General features: G+C 59.5%; 1 protein-coding gene across 3 annotated transcripts in view; it reads left to right on the top strand.

Annotated features, from left to right (window-relative positions):
* Window positions 1–5,170, top strand: part of SRCAP (Snf2 related CREBBP activator protein) — a 30,326-nt gene extending 25,156 nt beyond the window's left edge. For all 3 annotated transcript variants that reach the window (XM_073350373.1, XM_073350369.1, XM_073350372.1), the window contains one exon: window positions 851–5,170. In XM_073350373.1, the coding sequence (XP_073206474.1) occupies window positions 851–4,177 (3,327 nt within the window). In that variant the 3' untranslated portion in view covers window positions 4,178–5,170. The remainder of the gene's footprint in view (window positions 1–850) is intronic.
* The last annotated feature ends 9,660 nt before the right edge of the window (window positions 5,171–14,830 follow it).

The following is a 14,830-nucleotide window of genomic DNA, read 5'->3' as shown; positions in this document are numbered from 1 at the left end:
GAGCCCCACTCCCCTGGGCTTATGACCTTTCATGGAGATGACAAACAGGCACCAGCTGGGTGCGGGATGGGGCCACAGGGCACTGAGGCACTGTGTAAACCCATCTGGTATCCTGTCCCCCATGCCGCCCCAGATCACACCCAGGGGCCCATCTAGCCTGGTATCCAGTCCCCTCGCCCCAGATCACACCCAGGGGCCATCTAGCCCAGTATCTCATCCCCCTCATCGCCCCAGATCACACCCAGGGGCCCATCTAGCCTGGTATCCAGTCCCCTCGCCCCAGATCACACCCAGGGGCCATCTAGCCCAGTATCTCATCCCCCTCATCGCCCCAGATCACACCCAGGGGCCATCTAGCCTGGTATCCTGTCCCCCTACTGCCCCAGATCACACCTAGGGGCCATCTAGCCTGGTATCCTGTCCCCCTACTGCCCCAGATCACACCCAGGGGCCCATCTAGCCCTGTATCTGGTCCCCCCCTGCTGCCCCAGATCACACCCAGGGGCCGATCTAGCCCAGTGTCCCATCCCTCTTGCCACCCGAGATCACACCCACAGGATTATCTAGCCCCCTGTATCCTGTCCCAGATCACGGCCATGGGACCATCGAGGCACAAACATCCCTCTCATATCCCGCCCTGGATGAGACCCATAGGACCCTCAAGTCCTGTACTCTGCCCCCTCCCTGCTGCCCCAGCTCAGACCCATGGGCCCATTTAGCCCAATATCCTGCCCTGGATCAAGCCAATGGGCCCATCTGGCCAAGTATCCCACCCCCTCCTTGTCCCCCTGGCCCAGACCAGATGCTCTGTGGTTGCCTGGCAGATGACCACTGTCTCTCTCCTTTACAGGAGCAGGTGGAGGCCGCCCGGAAGGACATAGACCAGGCCAAGGATGAGGTGGTGTTCAAGCTGCCCGATGACGAGGAGGAGGGTCGGCTCAGCGAGGAAGGCTACATCAAAAAGAGCAAGAAGGCCAAGGTGCCCAGCCGAGCAGGCCCAGAGCGCACTGGCACACGCATGAGTGAGCGACTGCGGGGCACTCGCCTCTCCCTGCGCGAGGCAGATGGAGTGGACACAGAGTCGCCCCAGGCCCGGCTCCCCAGTCTGCGCCACCTGCGGGGCCACCATGCCAGGCTGGAGGCCGAGGAGGCAGAAGACCACCTGTCCCTGGTGGCACAGCACACGCGTGGCGCAGCCATCCGCAGGGATCTGGTGCGGGAGGAGATGCCGGTTCCGACCCGCAAGGCCGCGGCCAAGAAGGAGGAGTCGGGGACCAAGGTTCCAGGGGCTGGCGAGAGGGTGCTCCGGCCCATCCCTCACAGAACAGAGGCCCCCTTCATCGGGGAGAGGGTGCTCCGGACCTCCCCACAGAGACCTGAACCCCCTGCCACCGGAGACAAGGTGCTGCGAGGCACCCCCCAAAGAGCAGAGCCCCCAGCCACCATAGAGCGGGTGCTCCGAGCCATCCCTCAGAGAACAGACACCCCAGTCCCCGGGGACAGGGTGCTACGAGGCGCCCCGCAGCGAGCAGAGCCCTTGGCTGCCCTGGAGCGGGTGTTGCGGAGCGCCCCCCCGAGAACAGATGCTCCAGCTCCTGGGGACAGGGTGCCTCGACCAGCCCCACTCAGACCAGAGGCACCTCCTGCTGGGGAGCAGGACCTGAGACCTGAGGCACCAGGAGCTGGTGCGAAGCTCCTCCAGCCAAGACCTGAGGCAGCACCTGCCAGAGAGGAGACCCCCCAGCCAATGCTCCTAGCTGCTGAGATCTTGGGGGCACCGGCCCTGCTAGGGCATGAGAGCACAGCACCCACAGGGGAGCTAGCCTCGAAGAAGCCCCCTGCTGAGCATGTGTTGAGGGTGGAACCTCCACCCACTTGGGAAAAGGTGCTGGGATCCATGGAGCTCACGACGGGGGCGAAGATGGGGAGCGCAGAGCCATCGTCTGCCTCAGAGAAATTTCCCCTACCAACCCCCTGCAACCTGGAGATCCCAGCCCCCGACAAGCCGGTGCCAAGCCCGGAGACGCCAGCCTCTGGGGAGGAGCCACCTGAAGAAGCCAAGGGATCTTTGGGCAAAGCTGAGGTAGCCGGAGAGCTGTCCCGATGCCCAGTGGAGCTGGACAGTGTGGACGTGAAGAGGGGAGAGCCAGTCAGAGGTACCCTGGAGGTGCTGGAGAGCCAGGCACCCGATGGGCCCGCAGCAGAGCTCCCACCAGAGACGTGTGCCCACAGCGCTGCTAGGACAGGGGTCGAACCGCCCGCTGCTGAGCCTTTCTCCACCACAGAGGACAAAGTGCCAGGAGAGGCGGAGCCCCAGCCAGCCTGGCCTCTCACGGGCTACCTGAACCAGCCCGTGGAGGCTGCCAACTCTCTGCCTCGACTGAAAACGCCGCCCCCCAGCAAGGAGCACAACGGGCTAGAGCGGCCTTCCCCTCTCTCCAATAGCGTGGCCGAGCCCCAGCCCAGGGAGCTGGCGCAGGGTGCCACGGAGCCACTGGAGATGGCCACTGGTGGCAGCAGCAGCCTGAAGGTGGTGTCCAAGAGGGGGCTGGAGGACCGGGAAGACAAGCCCAAGCACCCAGACAGAGTGCGTGCAGCCAACACCACCTCGCTGGGGCTGGGGGAGATGCAGCCAGGGACGACCTCCTCCTCGGACAGCCCATCGCCGGCCAAAACACCACGCCGACGCACCAGCGCTGATGTAGAGATCCGGCAGAACCACCAGGGCCAGGACGGCCCAGCTGCCAAGGTCTTGCGCAAGCTGCCAGGCCGCCTGGTTACTGTGGTGGAGGAGAAAGAGCTGATCCGACGCCGGCGCAACCGCATCCACAAGCTGGACACCACCAGCGGCACCGTGGTGAGCCCCAGCAGCAGTTCGGCCCACAGCATCTCCGAGCTGGAGTTGTCCCCCTCCAGCAAGGAGCTGCCGCTGCTCCGTGACCTGCCCGCCCGCCGCAGGATTGAGCTGGAGAGCCGGGCTGCCAAGGAGAGGGGAGACGAGGGATCTGGGCTGGAGCTGCCCCCCAGCCTGCCCCCGCCGCCCCTCAAGCGTAAACGGGGCCGGCCCCCCAAGAACAAGTCTCCAGAGCAGCCAAGCCAGGGGGAAGCACAGCCACCACCCAGCACCAATGTGCCCCGCATCAGGAAGCCAGAGATCAAGACTCCCGAGCCATCCTCACCCAAGACCCTGAAGCAGCCCTGCAAGGGGGAGGCACGGCCACCGCCCGGCACCCTGAAGCCACGTGCCCAGAAGCTGGAGCCCAAGGCCCCTGAGCCAGTCTCACCCAGGAGCAAGACAGAGAGCAGTGAGAATGACTCCCCCCTGGAGAAGCGCCGGCGGGGCCGGCCCCCCAAGGCACACTGGGCCCCTGCCACTCCCAGCACTGAGTCACCCCCCAAGCGCAAGCGGGGCCGGCCCCCCAAGAACCCAGCTTCCCCCCGTGTGGAGACAGCAGCCCCCCGCCCTGGCTCAACTTCGGACCGCGACACCTCTGCCGAGAAGGAGCCGCCCCCACCTGGCCGCAAGAGGAGGTGGAGGAGGAAGGAAGAGCCTGGCCAGGCCCCCAGCGAGAGCTCGTCAGATGGCGAGGAGGCCCGGCCCCTCACCCGGCTGGCCCGTCTCCGGCAGGAAGAGAAGCTGGAGTCGGGCAGCGAGTGCTCGGCCCTGCTCCCATCCCAGAGCGCTGCCCCTAAGCCGGAGCCGGACGGCACCTCGTCAGGGGAGAGCAGCACCTCCGAGCAGACCCCAGCCCGCTCCACCCGCCAGCGCCCTGGCAGCTTGGTGCCACCGCTGGAGCAGGAGCACCAGAGGCGCAAGCGGGGGTGCTTGTCAGAGGGCGGCAAGTCCCCCGGGGCTGCCGGCTCATCGGAGGACGACGGGGGCGGCGAGTCAGAGTCATCAGCAGAGTTGAGCGGCGAGGAGGGCGAGCGGCGGCCCAAGCGCCGCCGCCGCCATGCAGGCCGAGCCACCGGCAGCAGGAGGCGGCCGTGCCCCCGAGGCAGTTCGGCCGACCGCATCCTGCGAAGCGCCGCCGCCACCCCAGCCGGCAACACCCGCTCGGCCACCGGCACCACGCCGGGGGGGGTGGCTGGAGCCCCCACCCCCTCGGCCACCGCTGCTCCTGCCGCCATGGTTACCTCCTCACTAAGTATCAGAGGCCGCAAGCCCAAAACGTGACCACAGCCTGGGAGATGCCAGAGTCACTTCCCCTTGGGATAGATCGGAGCTCGCCTCCCCACCCACCCCCATCCCGCCCTTCTCGGGCAGCAGTATAGCCGCTCTGGGCTTCCCACCTCTCTGCCATCCCCGTCTGGACTGTTAAACCACTACTTGAACGCGGGAGGGGCTGGTGGCATGGCTGTCCGGTTCCCCTGGCCCCGACACACGCTTGGCTCTGGGCACAAGCTAACCCAGCTGCAAGTCTCGGCAGCCTGGGGTGACCCTGCTGCTCCGGCCCTGGGGCAGACACATCCTGTGAGGGAACAGGGCTCTGCTCCTTGCCATCTTAGAGCAGGCAGGGTGCCAACCAAGGCGGGTGGTGTACGCGGCTCCTCCTGGTTCCAGGCATGGGATTAGCCCAAGGCCCTGGCTGGATTGGCCCAGGCGTTTCACACCCTTTTTTATTTCTATCCTCTTGCCCAATCCAGGGCTGGTTCAGATTCCCCCCTCCTGCCCCCCCAGTGGAGGGAGCTCCCCCCCGCTTTCTAAAAACTCACCCGTTCTTTTTAACTAGCTTGGGTTGGTTTTTAACTGACGCGACCAAATTCGTGGCCTCCCACTCCCGCCTGGGGTTCTTCTCGATTTCCTTCCTGCTCTTCCATGCAGGAGCCAGGTTGTCAGGCTGGGGCAGCCAAATCTGGCCGCTGGGGACAGACTGGAACGCGGGGTGCAGCGGCCCCCCCAACACACACAGGAGAAATTGTCTTCTTTTTAATTATGTACATTTCAGACTCACATAGCTCCAAGGACTCTTGGGGCTCTGATTGGTTGGACCCCCCCCGACACACAAACCCCCCACCTTTCTCTGTATGTACAGCCCTTGTTGTAAAATAGGTTCTTTTGAACATAATCTATGCAAAGGTTATTTTGTATAGGGGAGCACACCATTCCCCCCTCCACGGCAGGACTGGGGGCGGCAGCCGTTCTCTGGGGTTGGGGGGGGAGCGTGTGGTTGGGGAGCAGGGGGTGTAGGGACTGGGGGGGGGGTGTTCCCATGGAGCTGTCTTTCCTACTGAAGCATGTTCAGAACGTGTACAGAGGTCCGATGTAATCTTTCTTCAGAATAATGCTATGAATAAAGTGTTTAAAAAAAAGAAAAACCGACAGCACAGCCCCGGCCTCTGCAGTGTGGTTTGTGCCTCCTGCACCCTCCTGTCTCCCGTCCACTCTCTCAGCCTTCCCTCGCGGCTATGATTGCCAGGCTGCGGTGGAAGGTCTAAACATGCTCACACACGGCGGTCGTGCCATTTCAAGGGGCTTGGGCACTGGTGGCACGTCAGTGGCTCCCCTCCCCCGGTTCTCTGTGGCTCAGAAGAGAACTGAAATGCTTTGGGCTAACTAAAGCCATTGGGCTCAACATGGGGAACGGGGTGTGCTCTACAGCGGCTCAGAGCAGATGCTCTGTGGGGCTCCTTCTGGACTTGGAATCCGTAAAACAGCCCCGTCCGCAGCATCCCAGGCCACGATTCCAGGGTTGAAGCCTGTATCTGGTGGCCAAGCTAGAGCATCTCTTTAAGAAGGGACGTAGGGACGGCCGGACTGGCTCGGAGCCAGTGGCCATCTAGCCCAGTATCCCATCTGGCAGCGCCCAGTACTAGCCACTTAAGAGGAAGGTGTGAGAACCTCCCAATAGCAGATGTAGGATAATCTGACCCTGCTTTAGGTTTGCACCCTGAGATCAAAGAATTAAAGATCAGGCTCAACCAGAGGAGAAGTAATATCCCCACCAGTATTAGCATGAGCTACGCTAACTCTGGCTGTTCGCGTTATCCATAGACATGACCAATCACTTTAGCAGGCCTCAAAGCCTTGGTGTTGCCCTTATCATGTGGCGGTGAGTTCTGCAGGCTAATCTCAGTGTATGGAAAAGGATTTCCTTTGCTTGGTTTTGAACTTCTCCTCTTACTGTAATTCGTTGTCCCCTTATTCTTGTGTTGTAAGTCAGGGGAAACAAACCCTCCCTACTCTCAGCCCATCAATATTTTAAAGGCTTTCATCATGTCCCTTCTGTCTCTAACCAGCCCCATTCCCGTCAGTCTCTTGGAGAGAGGCCCATCCACTCTGTCTCTGAGGACTCCCAGGGATGGGGAATCTACCTTGACCCACGACGGCACTTCCAACCCAAGACCCTCCACTGCATTTGTTCTTAGAGCAAAAGCATCACCGTGAAAACATATTTTTAAAAACAAAAGTATTGAAAGGTTTCCTTGCCATCCCAGGAATGGCCTGTCTTGGAGGCTGGTGGGCCACAGTCTTCGCAAACATTGAGGCCACCCTATGGGGGCGGGGGAGAAGGGACGGACCAGCAAGCCAGGGACACACACAGACTCATCAGCTGTATTGCTACAAAGGGCTGTAAACATTGTGTGCCTCAAACTGTCCGGCCTAGCTCACTGTAGTGGCTTTTGGGAGGTTTTCAGGCTTTAAATGTGAAACTACCCCGCTCCCCAAAGATACCGCACATAGTTCCAATAGTTGTCACACCTCCCTGGGCCCCTGTATGGCTCAGCCCCATGGTTGGCATCCTTCTGTGCCCTTCATACATCCCTGTACCAGTAAGATACCATAGTCAGGTACCGGACACCTCCCTGGGCCTTTGATGGCACTGCTGGGGGCATGACAGCAGCTGAGGAGGGTGGGAATTTTTTGTGCTATTTTTAGATTCATAGATATTTAAGTCAGAAGGGACCATTATGATCATCTAGTCTGACCTATTGCACAACGCAGGCCACAGAATCTCACCCACCCACTCCTCCGAAAACCTCACCTATGTCTGAGCTACTGAAGTCCTCAAATCGTGGTTTAAAGACTTCAAGGAGCAGAGAATCCTCCAGCAAGTGACCCGTGCCACAGAGGAAGGCGAAAAACCTCCAGGGCCTCTTCCAATCTGCCCTGGAGGAAAATTCCTTCCCGACCCCAAATATGGCGATCAGCTAAACCCTGAGCATATGGGCAAGATTCACCAGCCAGATGCTACAGAAAATTCTTTCCTGGGTAAGTCAGATCCCACCCCATCTAATATCCCATCACAGGCCATTTTTATGACCCATCTGGCTGACTCAGGGCCTCTTCCCACTTTGTATGGCCACCTCTTGGAGGGGAGGGGGCGGAGGGAAGAGTTCTCCCTGGACCAGGGGAGATCAGGGCTGTGGTTTGAGTTGAGCCCAGACTGGCTGCATTCTACACCCCTTGAAGGGCAGACCCTGTGCTGGCAAAGGAAGAGCCATTATTCCATGGGAGGAAATGACCCGCAGCGGGGAAAAAGGTGCCATGGGAGGGAGCCAGGATGGATCTCAGAAGAGCAGGGCAGCGTCGGGGCCATGGCTCCTTCCAGTGGGGACTCTGAAGCCTGGCTTGTCCAGGCCGCCCTAAGGACTTTCTCATGCTGGCTTCTAGGAGACTTAACAGCTACTGCCTTGTTTGAAAAGGTGCAGCATCACTGCGAATACTCCGCTGGCTTCACTCCTGAGAGATGGGGTGCTGGAGCTCACAGACCCTGGCAGGATGGGCCTGGGACCTGCCCTGGGGGTACAGCAGGAGCCCTGGGCGTCTGGCACATGAATGGCCGGGACAGAGCACAGATCCTGTGACTCCACACCACCCTCCCTCTGCCCTTACATGGTACAGCTGGCGGAGTAACAGCCTGGCACATGGTGGCTCCTCGTGCCCCTGAGAGTCTTCATACATACACACCTCTCCCTATTCCCGTATCTCGTAGAGCCTGGTGCGTCTGAGCAATCCACATGCCCTCCCCACCTCCGGCACCCCACCTGCCCACCCTAGTCCCTGTCCACCCTCCCTCGTCTGCCCTGTGCCCCACACACGCTGCCTCCAGCCTCCCCCGTTCGCCCTGCTCTACATCCCATTCTTCTTCGAGTGATTGCTTATGTGTATTCCACAGTAGGGTGCATGTTGCCGTCACGTGCACCGGTGCCAGAAGTTTTTCCCCTAGCAGTACCCGTAGGGGGAGCACCGCTGCACCCCCTGGAGCGGCGCCTTCATGGCGCGGTATAAGGGGAGCTGCGCGCTCCCCTCACCCTCAGTTCCTTCCTGCCGCCAGTGAAGGTGCATGGGAACTATTCTGCTCCAGCTTAGCTGTAGCTCGTCCCCAGAACTTTTCGGTTCGCTTAGTGCTAGTCAGTTCTTTCAGTCAGTTCAGTTCAAGTACCCGGGCTGGGGCCTGCCCCAGGGCCCGGGCTTCAAGTCGTGCGACACTTGCCGGCGTTCTATGCCAAGAAGTGACCCGCCCGCGGATTGCCTATGTTGTTTGGGCGAGACTCACATCGGCAACCGCTGTAAGATTTGTAGATCTTTTAAACTCCGAACAAAAAGGGAAAGAGACATTAGACTCCGGGCCATTCTCATGGAGTCAACGCTGACCCTGGCTCCGGCATGCCGATTCAGCTCTGGGCCCCGTGCCTTCGGTGCACGGCGACCCTTCGGTGCCTTCCACTAGCTGGCACTGCTCCACAGCTACGGGACAGAAGAAGCCGAGGAAAGGCCAACCGTCGCAGTGGCATCGAGAGAAAGTAGGGGCAGAGGCTAGACCCATGTCGGGCAGCCCCTGTTCCCCTCCGGACCCTAGGCCTCTGACTCATGTTGAGCGGAGTAGCCCGGCCGTGTCAGGTCAGGCCTGTCTGGATGCCTTGGATGCCGGAGGCCTTGCAAGCGGCTCGAGACGTCATGACCATGCTGGTACCGGGGGTGTTGGGGCCCCCGCTCTAGAGGCAAACCGCCGCTGGGCTCCCCGCAATCACCCCCAGCTTGGCACAGGTCTTGGTCAGGAGACCGCTCCCGACCCCGCTAGCCGCCCAGCGATCGTTCGGGACGCAGTCCTCATGCATCGCCATCAACATCCGCTAGACTGTCTGGTTGGCTGCCTTCCGAACAGGGCTCCCGGCACCGTTCCACACCACGGAGTGATTACCGACGTGACCGAGAAAGGCGTCGCAGACAGTCACCGAGTGGTCGGGGCTACCGCAGTCGGTCACAGCATGGGCACCGTCGCCGCTCCTGGTTAGGCTCCTGCTCTCGCTCCCCGCCGAGACACCGTCCCTGCGGCTCGAGGCATAGATTGCCAGCACTGTGCCATCGAAGGTCCACGCATTGGAGCAGATCGCGGAGCAGCAGCTATGAGCAGTACCACTCCTCTGTGTCGGGGTCGCGGTCCCGTGGACGCCGTCGCTCCAGGCACCGCCATTCCTCCCTCTCCGGTGATAGCGCCAGGTCACTGGTCAGCCCGACCTCCGCTCGCAACCACCCCTCCTTGGGTCAGCCTAGTCAAGCCGACCAGCCGGTGCCGCTCGTGCTGCAGCAAGGGCAGTGGCACCAGTGGGCACTGTGGCCTCTGACGCAGCCCCAGGTGGGGGCTCGCTCAGTAACCGGAGCTTCAGAGGCGCTGTTGGCCTCACTCTCTAGGCCCCTGGGAGCTAAATCGGTGGGGCATACGTCCTTGGCGCCCCACCTGGAGTCCGACGAAGGGATGGACCCTCCAGTGCCGGCAGACACTCAGAGCTCCATGCCGGCCTCCTCCCCTGTTCCGGATGACACAGTTGCGGCCCCGCCACCCGCGGCCCTGCAGGAGGACTTCAGAGCACACCAGGAGCTCCTGAAAAGGGTAGCATCGAGTATTAACCTCCAAGCAGAGAAGATGGAGGGGCCCTCGGACTCCCTTTTTAATGTCCTGTCCTCCCCGGTGCCGGGCAGGGTGGCTTTGCCCCTCCACAAGGGGCTGGCAAACATTTCAAACACCTTGTGGCAAACGCCAGCTTCCCTGGCCCCCATTTCAAAGAAGGCACAGCGCAAATATTTTGTACGTGCCAAAGGGCATGAATACCTTTATACCCACCCGGTGCCCAACTCCCTGGTGGTCGAATCTGTCAACCACAGAGAGAGACAGGGCCAACCAGCTCCCATGCCCAAAAATAAAGATTCGAGGAGACTGGATTATTTCGGTAGGAAGCTGTATTCATCTTCAAGCTTCCAGCTGTGGGTGACTAACCACCAAGCTCTCCTGAGCAGATACGAATTTAACTTGTGGGGCTCACTGCCAAAATTTGAGGTCTCCCTCCCAGAGCGAGACAAGAAAGACTTCAAGGTGCTGCTGGAGGAGGGTGCGGCTGCTGCCAACGCTGCCTTACAGGCGGCGTCGGATGCGGTGGACATGGCTGCTCAATCCATGGCCTCAGCAGTATCCAGGCGGAGGGCATCATGGCTCCTGCTGTCCAGGCTATCCACGGAGTCCCAGCCAATTATGCAGGATCTCCCGTTTGATGGGAAGGCTCTGTTCGCAGAACAAATGGATGCCAGGCTGCGTGGCATGAAGGATTCCCACACAACCTTGCAGACCCTGGGCCTTTACGTACCGCTGGCCAAAGCCAAGTTCAAGCCGCAGCAGGCCCCTGCCCAGGCTTCTCAGCCTAGATATGAGCCCACCTATAACAGGTCTAAGGACCGAAAGGGGCGCCCTCAAAGGCAGTCGCGTCCTGCCCTGCAGCCTGGCCCCCCTAAGGGCAAGCAGGCAGGAAAAAGGCATTTTTGATGGGGTGCCAGGGTGTACCCGGGCAACTCCCGAGGGGACTCCCCCTTCAATAAAGCTTCCCTTCCGCAATCGCATGTGTGCTTTCCTCTCAGAATGGTCGTGACTAACCTCGGACCAATGGGTCCTCAACACCATCTCTCGGGGTTACATGCTGCAGTTTGTCTCGCCCCTGCCCAACCCCCCCCCCCATCCCTCGCTGGTCTGGGGGACCCATCACATGTGGATCTGTTAGAGCAGGAGGTGGGCCGGCTCCTCAGTCTGGGAGCTGTGGAAATGGTGCCCAGGGAGTTCAAGGGCAAGGGGTTTTACCCCCATTATTTCCTTATCCCCGAGGCGAAAGGACATCTCAGGCCTATCCTGGATCTGTGGGACCTGAACCAGTTCATGGTCAAGCTCAAGTTCCACATGGTCTCCCTGTCCTCTATCATACCCTCCCTGGACCCTGGGGATTGGTACACGGCCCTGGACCTGCAGGACACGTATTTCCATATTCATATATTCGAGGGGCACAGGTGCTTCCTCCGGTTCCAAGTGGGGCAGAACCACTAGCAGCTCACGGTCCTCCCGTTTGGCCTATCCACTGCCCCCAGGGTGTTCACGAAGTGTATGTCGGTGGTGGTGGCCTACCTCAGGTGCCGGGGGGTCCAGATCTTCCCCTACCTGGACGACTGGCTGGTCAAGGGCAGCTCCTGGTTGCAGGTGCGGGACCACGTGGCACTCCTTTTGTCCGCTTGTGCCACCCTGGGTGTGTTGGTAAACAAGGCCAAGTCAACATTAGTTCCAGTCCAGCACATAGAGTTAATCGGGGCGCTCCTGGATGCCTCGACGGCCACAGCCTCCCTCCTGCTGGGCAGGTTCGAGACCCTGACAGGGCTAATCGCCTCGGTCTTGAAATTCCCCATGACAACGGCCAGGGCGTGCCTACAGCTCCTGGGTCACATGTTGGCGTGCACGTATGTAGTACGCCACACCAGACTCCAGATGAGGCCTCTCCAACTTTGGTTGGCCTCACAGTTCTCCCAGGCCCGGTGATTGCCTCCCTACAGTGGTGGTCCTCCCTGAGCAACATGCTCCAAGGGGTTCCCTTCCGGGACTTGGCCCCGTCACTGGAGCTAGTGTCAGATGCGTCGGACCTGGGTTGGGGGGGACAGTTCAGATCCAAGGGCTGTGGTCGACCACGGAGTTGTCCCTCCACATAAACGTCAGGGAGCTCAGGGCGGTACGCCTGGCGTGTGTGGCCTTCCGCTCACACTTACAGGGCAAGATAATCAGGGTCCTCATGGACAATACGGCCTTGATGTTTACATCAACAGGCAAGGCGGGACCTGGTCCTCGGCCCTCTGCAAAGAAGCCCTCAGGCTGTGGGACTTCTGTATAGCCCACGGCATCTCCCTGAGGGCCTTCCACCTGCCGGGAGCCCGCAACACACGGGCCGATCATTTGAGCAGGAATTTCTCCTCCCAGCATGAGTGGTCTCTCCACTCGGAGGTGGCTCACCAGACCTTCCGAGCACGGGGAATTCCCCAGGTGGACTTGTTCGCAACGAGGCAGAACAGGCATTGCCCCCGGTTCTGCTCCAGCGAGGGTTTGGGACAGGGTGCTATCTCAGATGCCTTCCTCCTGCCGTGGTCAGGCCAGCTTCTCTATGCCTTCCCCCCCTTCCCCCTCATCAGCAAGGCCCTAGAGAAGGTGAAGTTAGACAAGGCACGGGTCATTTTAATCACCCCAGCTTGGCCCTGGCAGCATTGGTATGGGACCCTCATGAGCCTAGTGGCAGCCCCGCCACAGCCGTTGCCTCTCCGCCCAGACTTGCTCTCCCAGAACTGAGGCCGTCTCCTTCACCCCAACTTAGAGGCTCTCCACCTCACGGCGTGGCTGCTCAATGGCTAGGCGGGGAGGAGCGGGCATGTTCGGAAGGGTCCGAGGAGAGTCGGCAGCTGTCCACACGCCGAGCCTACTTGGCAAAGTGGTCCAGGTTCTCCAGATGGGCTGTCGAGCACGGTGTTTCCCCAACGGCCACCCCAATTCAGCTTATCCCGGATTACCTCCTCCACCTTAGAACCCAGGGCCTGGCCCCCTCCTCGGTCAGGGTGCACCGGGCGGCCATATTGGCCTTCCATCCACTGGTGCAGGGTCATAGAATCATAGAATATCAGGGTTGGAAGGGACCCCAGAAGGTCATCTAGTCCAACCCCCTGCTCAAAGCAGGACCAATTCCCAGTTAAATCATCCCAGCCAGGGCTTTGTCAAGCCTGACCTTAAAAACCTCTAAGGAAGGAGATTCTACCACCTCCCTAGGTAACGCATTCCAGTGTTTCACCACCCTCTTAGTGAAAAAGTTTTTCCTAATATCCAATCTAAACCTCCCCCACTGCAACTTGAGACCATTACTCCTCGTTCTGTCATCTGCTACCATTGAGAACAGCCTAGAGCCATCCTCTTTGGAACCCCCTTTCAGGTAGTTGAAAGCAGCTATCAAATCCCCCCTCATTCTTCTCTTCTGCAGGCTAAACAATCCCAGTTCCCTCAGCCTCTCCTCATAACTCATGTGTTCCAGTCCCCTAATCATTTTTGTTGCCCTTCGCTGGACTCTCTCCAATTTATCCACATCCTTCTTGAAGTGTGGGGCCCAAAACTGGACACAGTACTCCAGATGAGGCCTCACCAATGTCGAATAGAGGGGAATGATCACGTCCCTCGATCATGTGTATGGTCGTCGTATGGTGTTCTCCCATACTTTGACCGGATGGTTCCTCAAGGGATTGAACCGTCTTTTCCCATATGCTAGGCCCCCTGTCCCACAGTGGGATCTGAACTTGGTGTTGTCCCGTATCATGGGACCCCCCTTCGAACCTCTGGCCACGTGCTCCTGGTCTCATCTTTCATGGAAGGTGGCCTTCTTGGTTGCCATCACATCGGCCAGGCAGGTATCAGAGCTCTGGACCCCCGTACACGGTTTTTCACAAGGATAAGGTCCAGCTCTGCCCACACCCCGCGTTCCTCCCTAAGGTGATCTCCGTCTTTCACATGGGCCAAGACATCTTCCTGCCTGTCCTCTCCCCCAAGCCTCCCGCGTCCAATGAAGAACGCCTCCTCCACATGCTCGATGTATGTAGGGCACTGGCTTTCCGGAACGGACTAAGCCATTCAGATCTTCGCAAATGTTTATTGCTTCAGCTGAGCACATGAAGGGGCGGTTGATCTCCACCCAGCGCCTCTCTCGCTGGATCACCTTGTGCATCCGCACCTGTTACGATCTGGCAGGAGTTCCCCCGCCACCGATGTGAAGGCACACTCGACGCGGGCACAGGCCTTGTCAGCTGCCTTCGTGGCCCACATCCCAATTCAGGACACTGTAGGGCCGCTGCCTGGTCCTCTGTTCACACGTTCACCTCGCACTATGCGATTGTCTCTCAAACCAGGGACGAATGCCGGGTTTGGTAGGGCTGTACTCCGTCCCGGGAATCTGTGAACTCCTACCCACCTCCAAAAGATATAGCTTGGAATCTCCTATTGTGGAATACACATGAGCAATCACTCGAAGAAGAAAAGACAGTTACCTTTTTCCATAACTGGTGTTCTTTGAGATGTGTTGCTCATGTACCCTACTGTGGAATAGACACAAGCCACACATCTCGAAGAACGCCAGTTACAGAAAAAGGTAACTGTCTTCTCCCAGCCCACCCCACACCCTGCTCTACACCCAGCCGCTGCACGCTCTGCCTGGTTCACATTCTCAGCATGGCCTTTCTACCATTCTGGGTTTCTAGGTCTCAACCATATTCAAACACACAATATTTGCTTGCAACCCATTTACCAGGCAATCCAGATTGCTCTGATTCAGTGACTTCTCATCTTCTATATTTACTGCTCCCCCCAATCTTTGTGTCATCTACAAACTTTATCAGTGAAGCGTTTATGTTTTGGGCCAGGCTACTCATAAAAATGTTACATAGTGTAGGGACAAGAACTGATCCCTGTGCGCCCCCCCCCCTTATATCCCAGCCCCCAGGAACTTCTTGCACCGAGACACAGCCCCACACTCCCCACTATACCCAACTTCAGGAACC

This window comes from Lepidochelys kempii, chromosome 6 (genome assembly GCF_965140265.1).
Source record: "Lepidochelys kempii isolate rLepKem1 chromosome 6, rLepKem1.hap2, whole genome shotgun sequence".
NCBI classification, from domain to species: domain Eukaryota; kingdom Metazoa; phylum Chordata; order Testudines; family Cheloniidae; genus Lepidochelys; species Lepidochelys kempii.
This window is presented reverse-complemented; position numbering and strand designations above follow the sequence as displayed.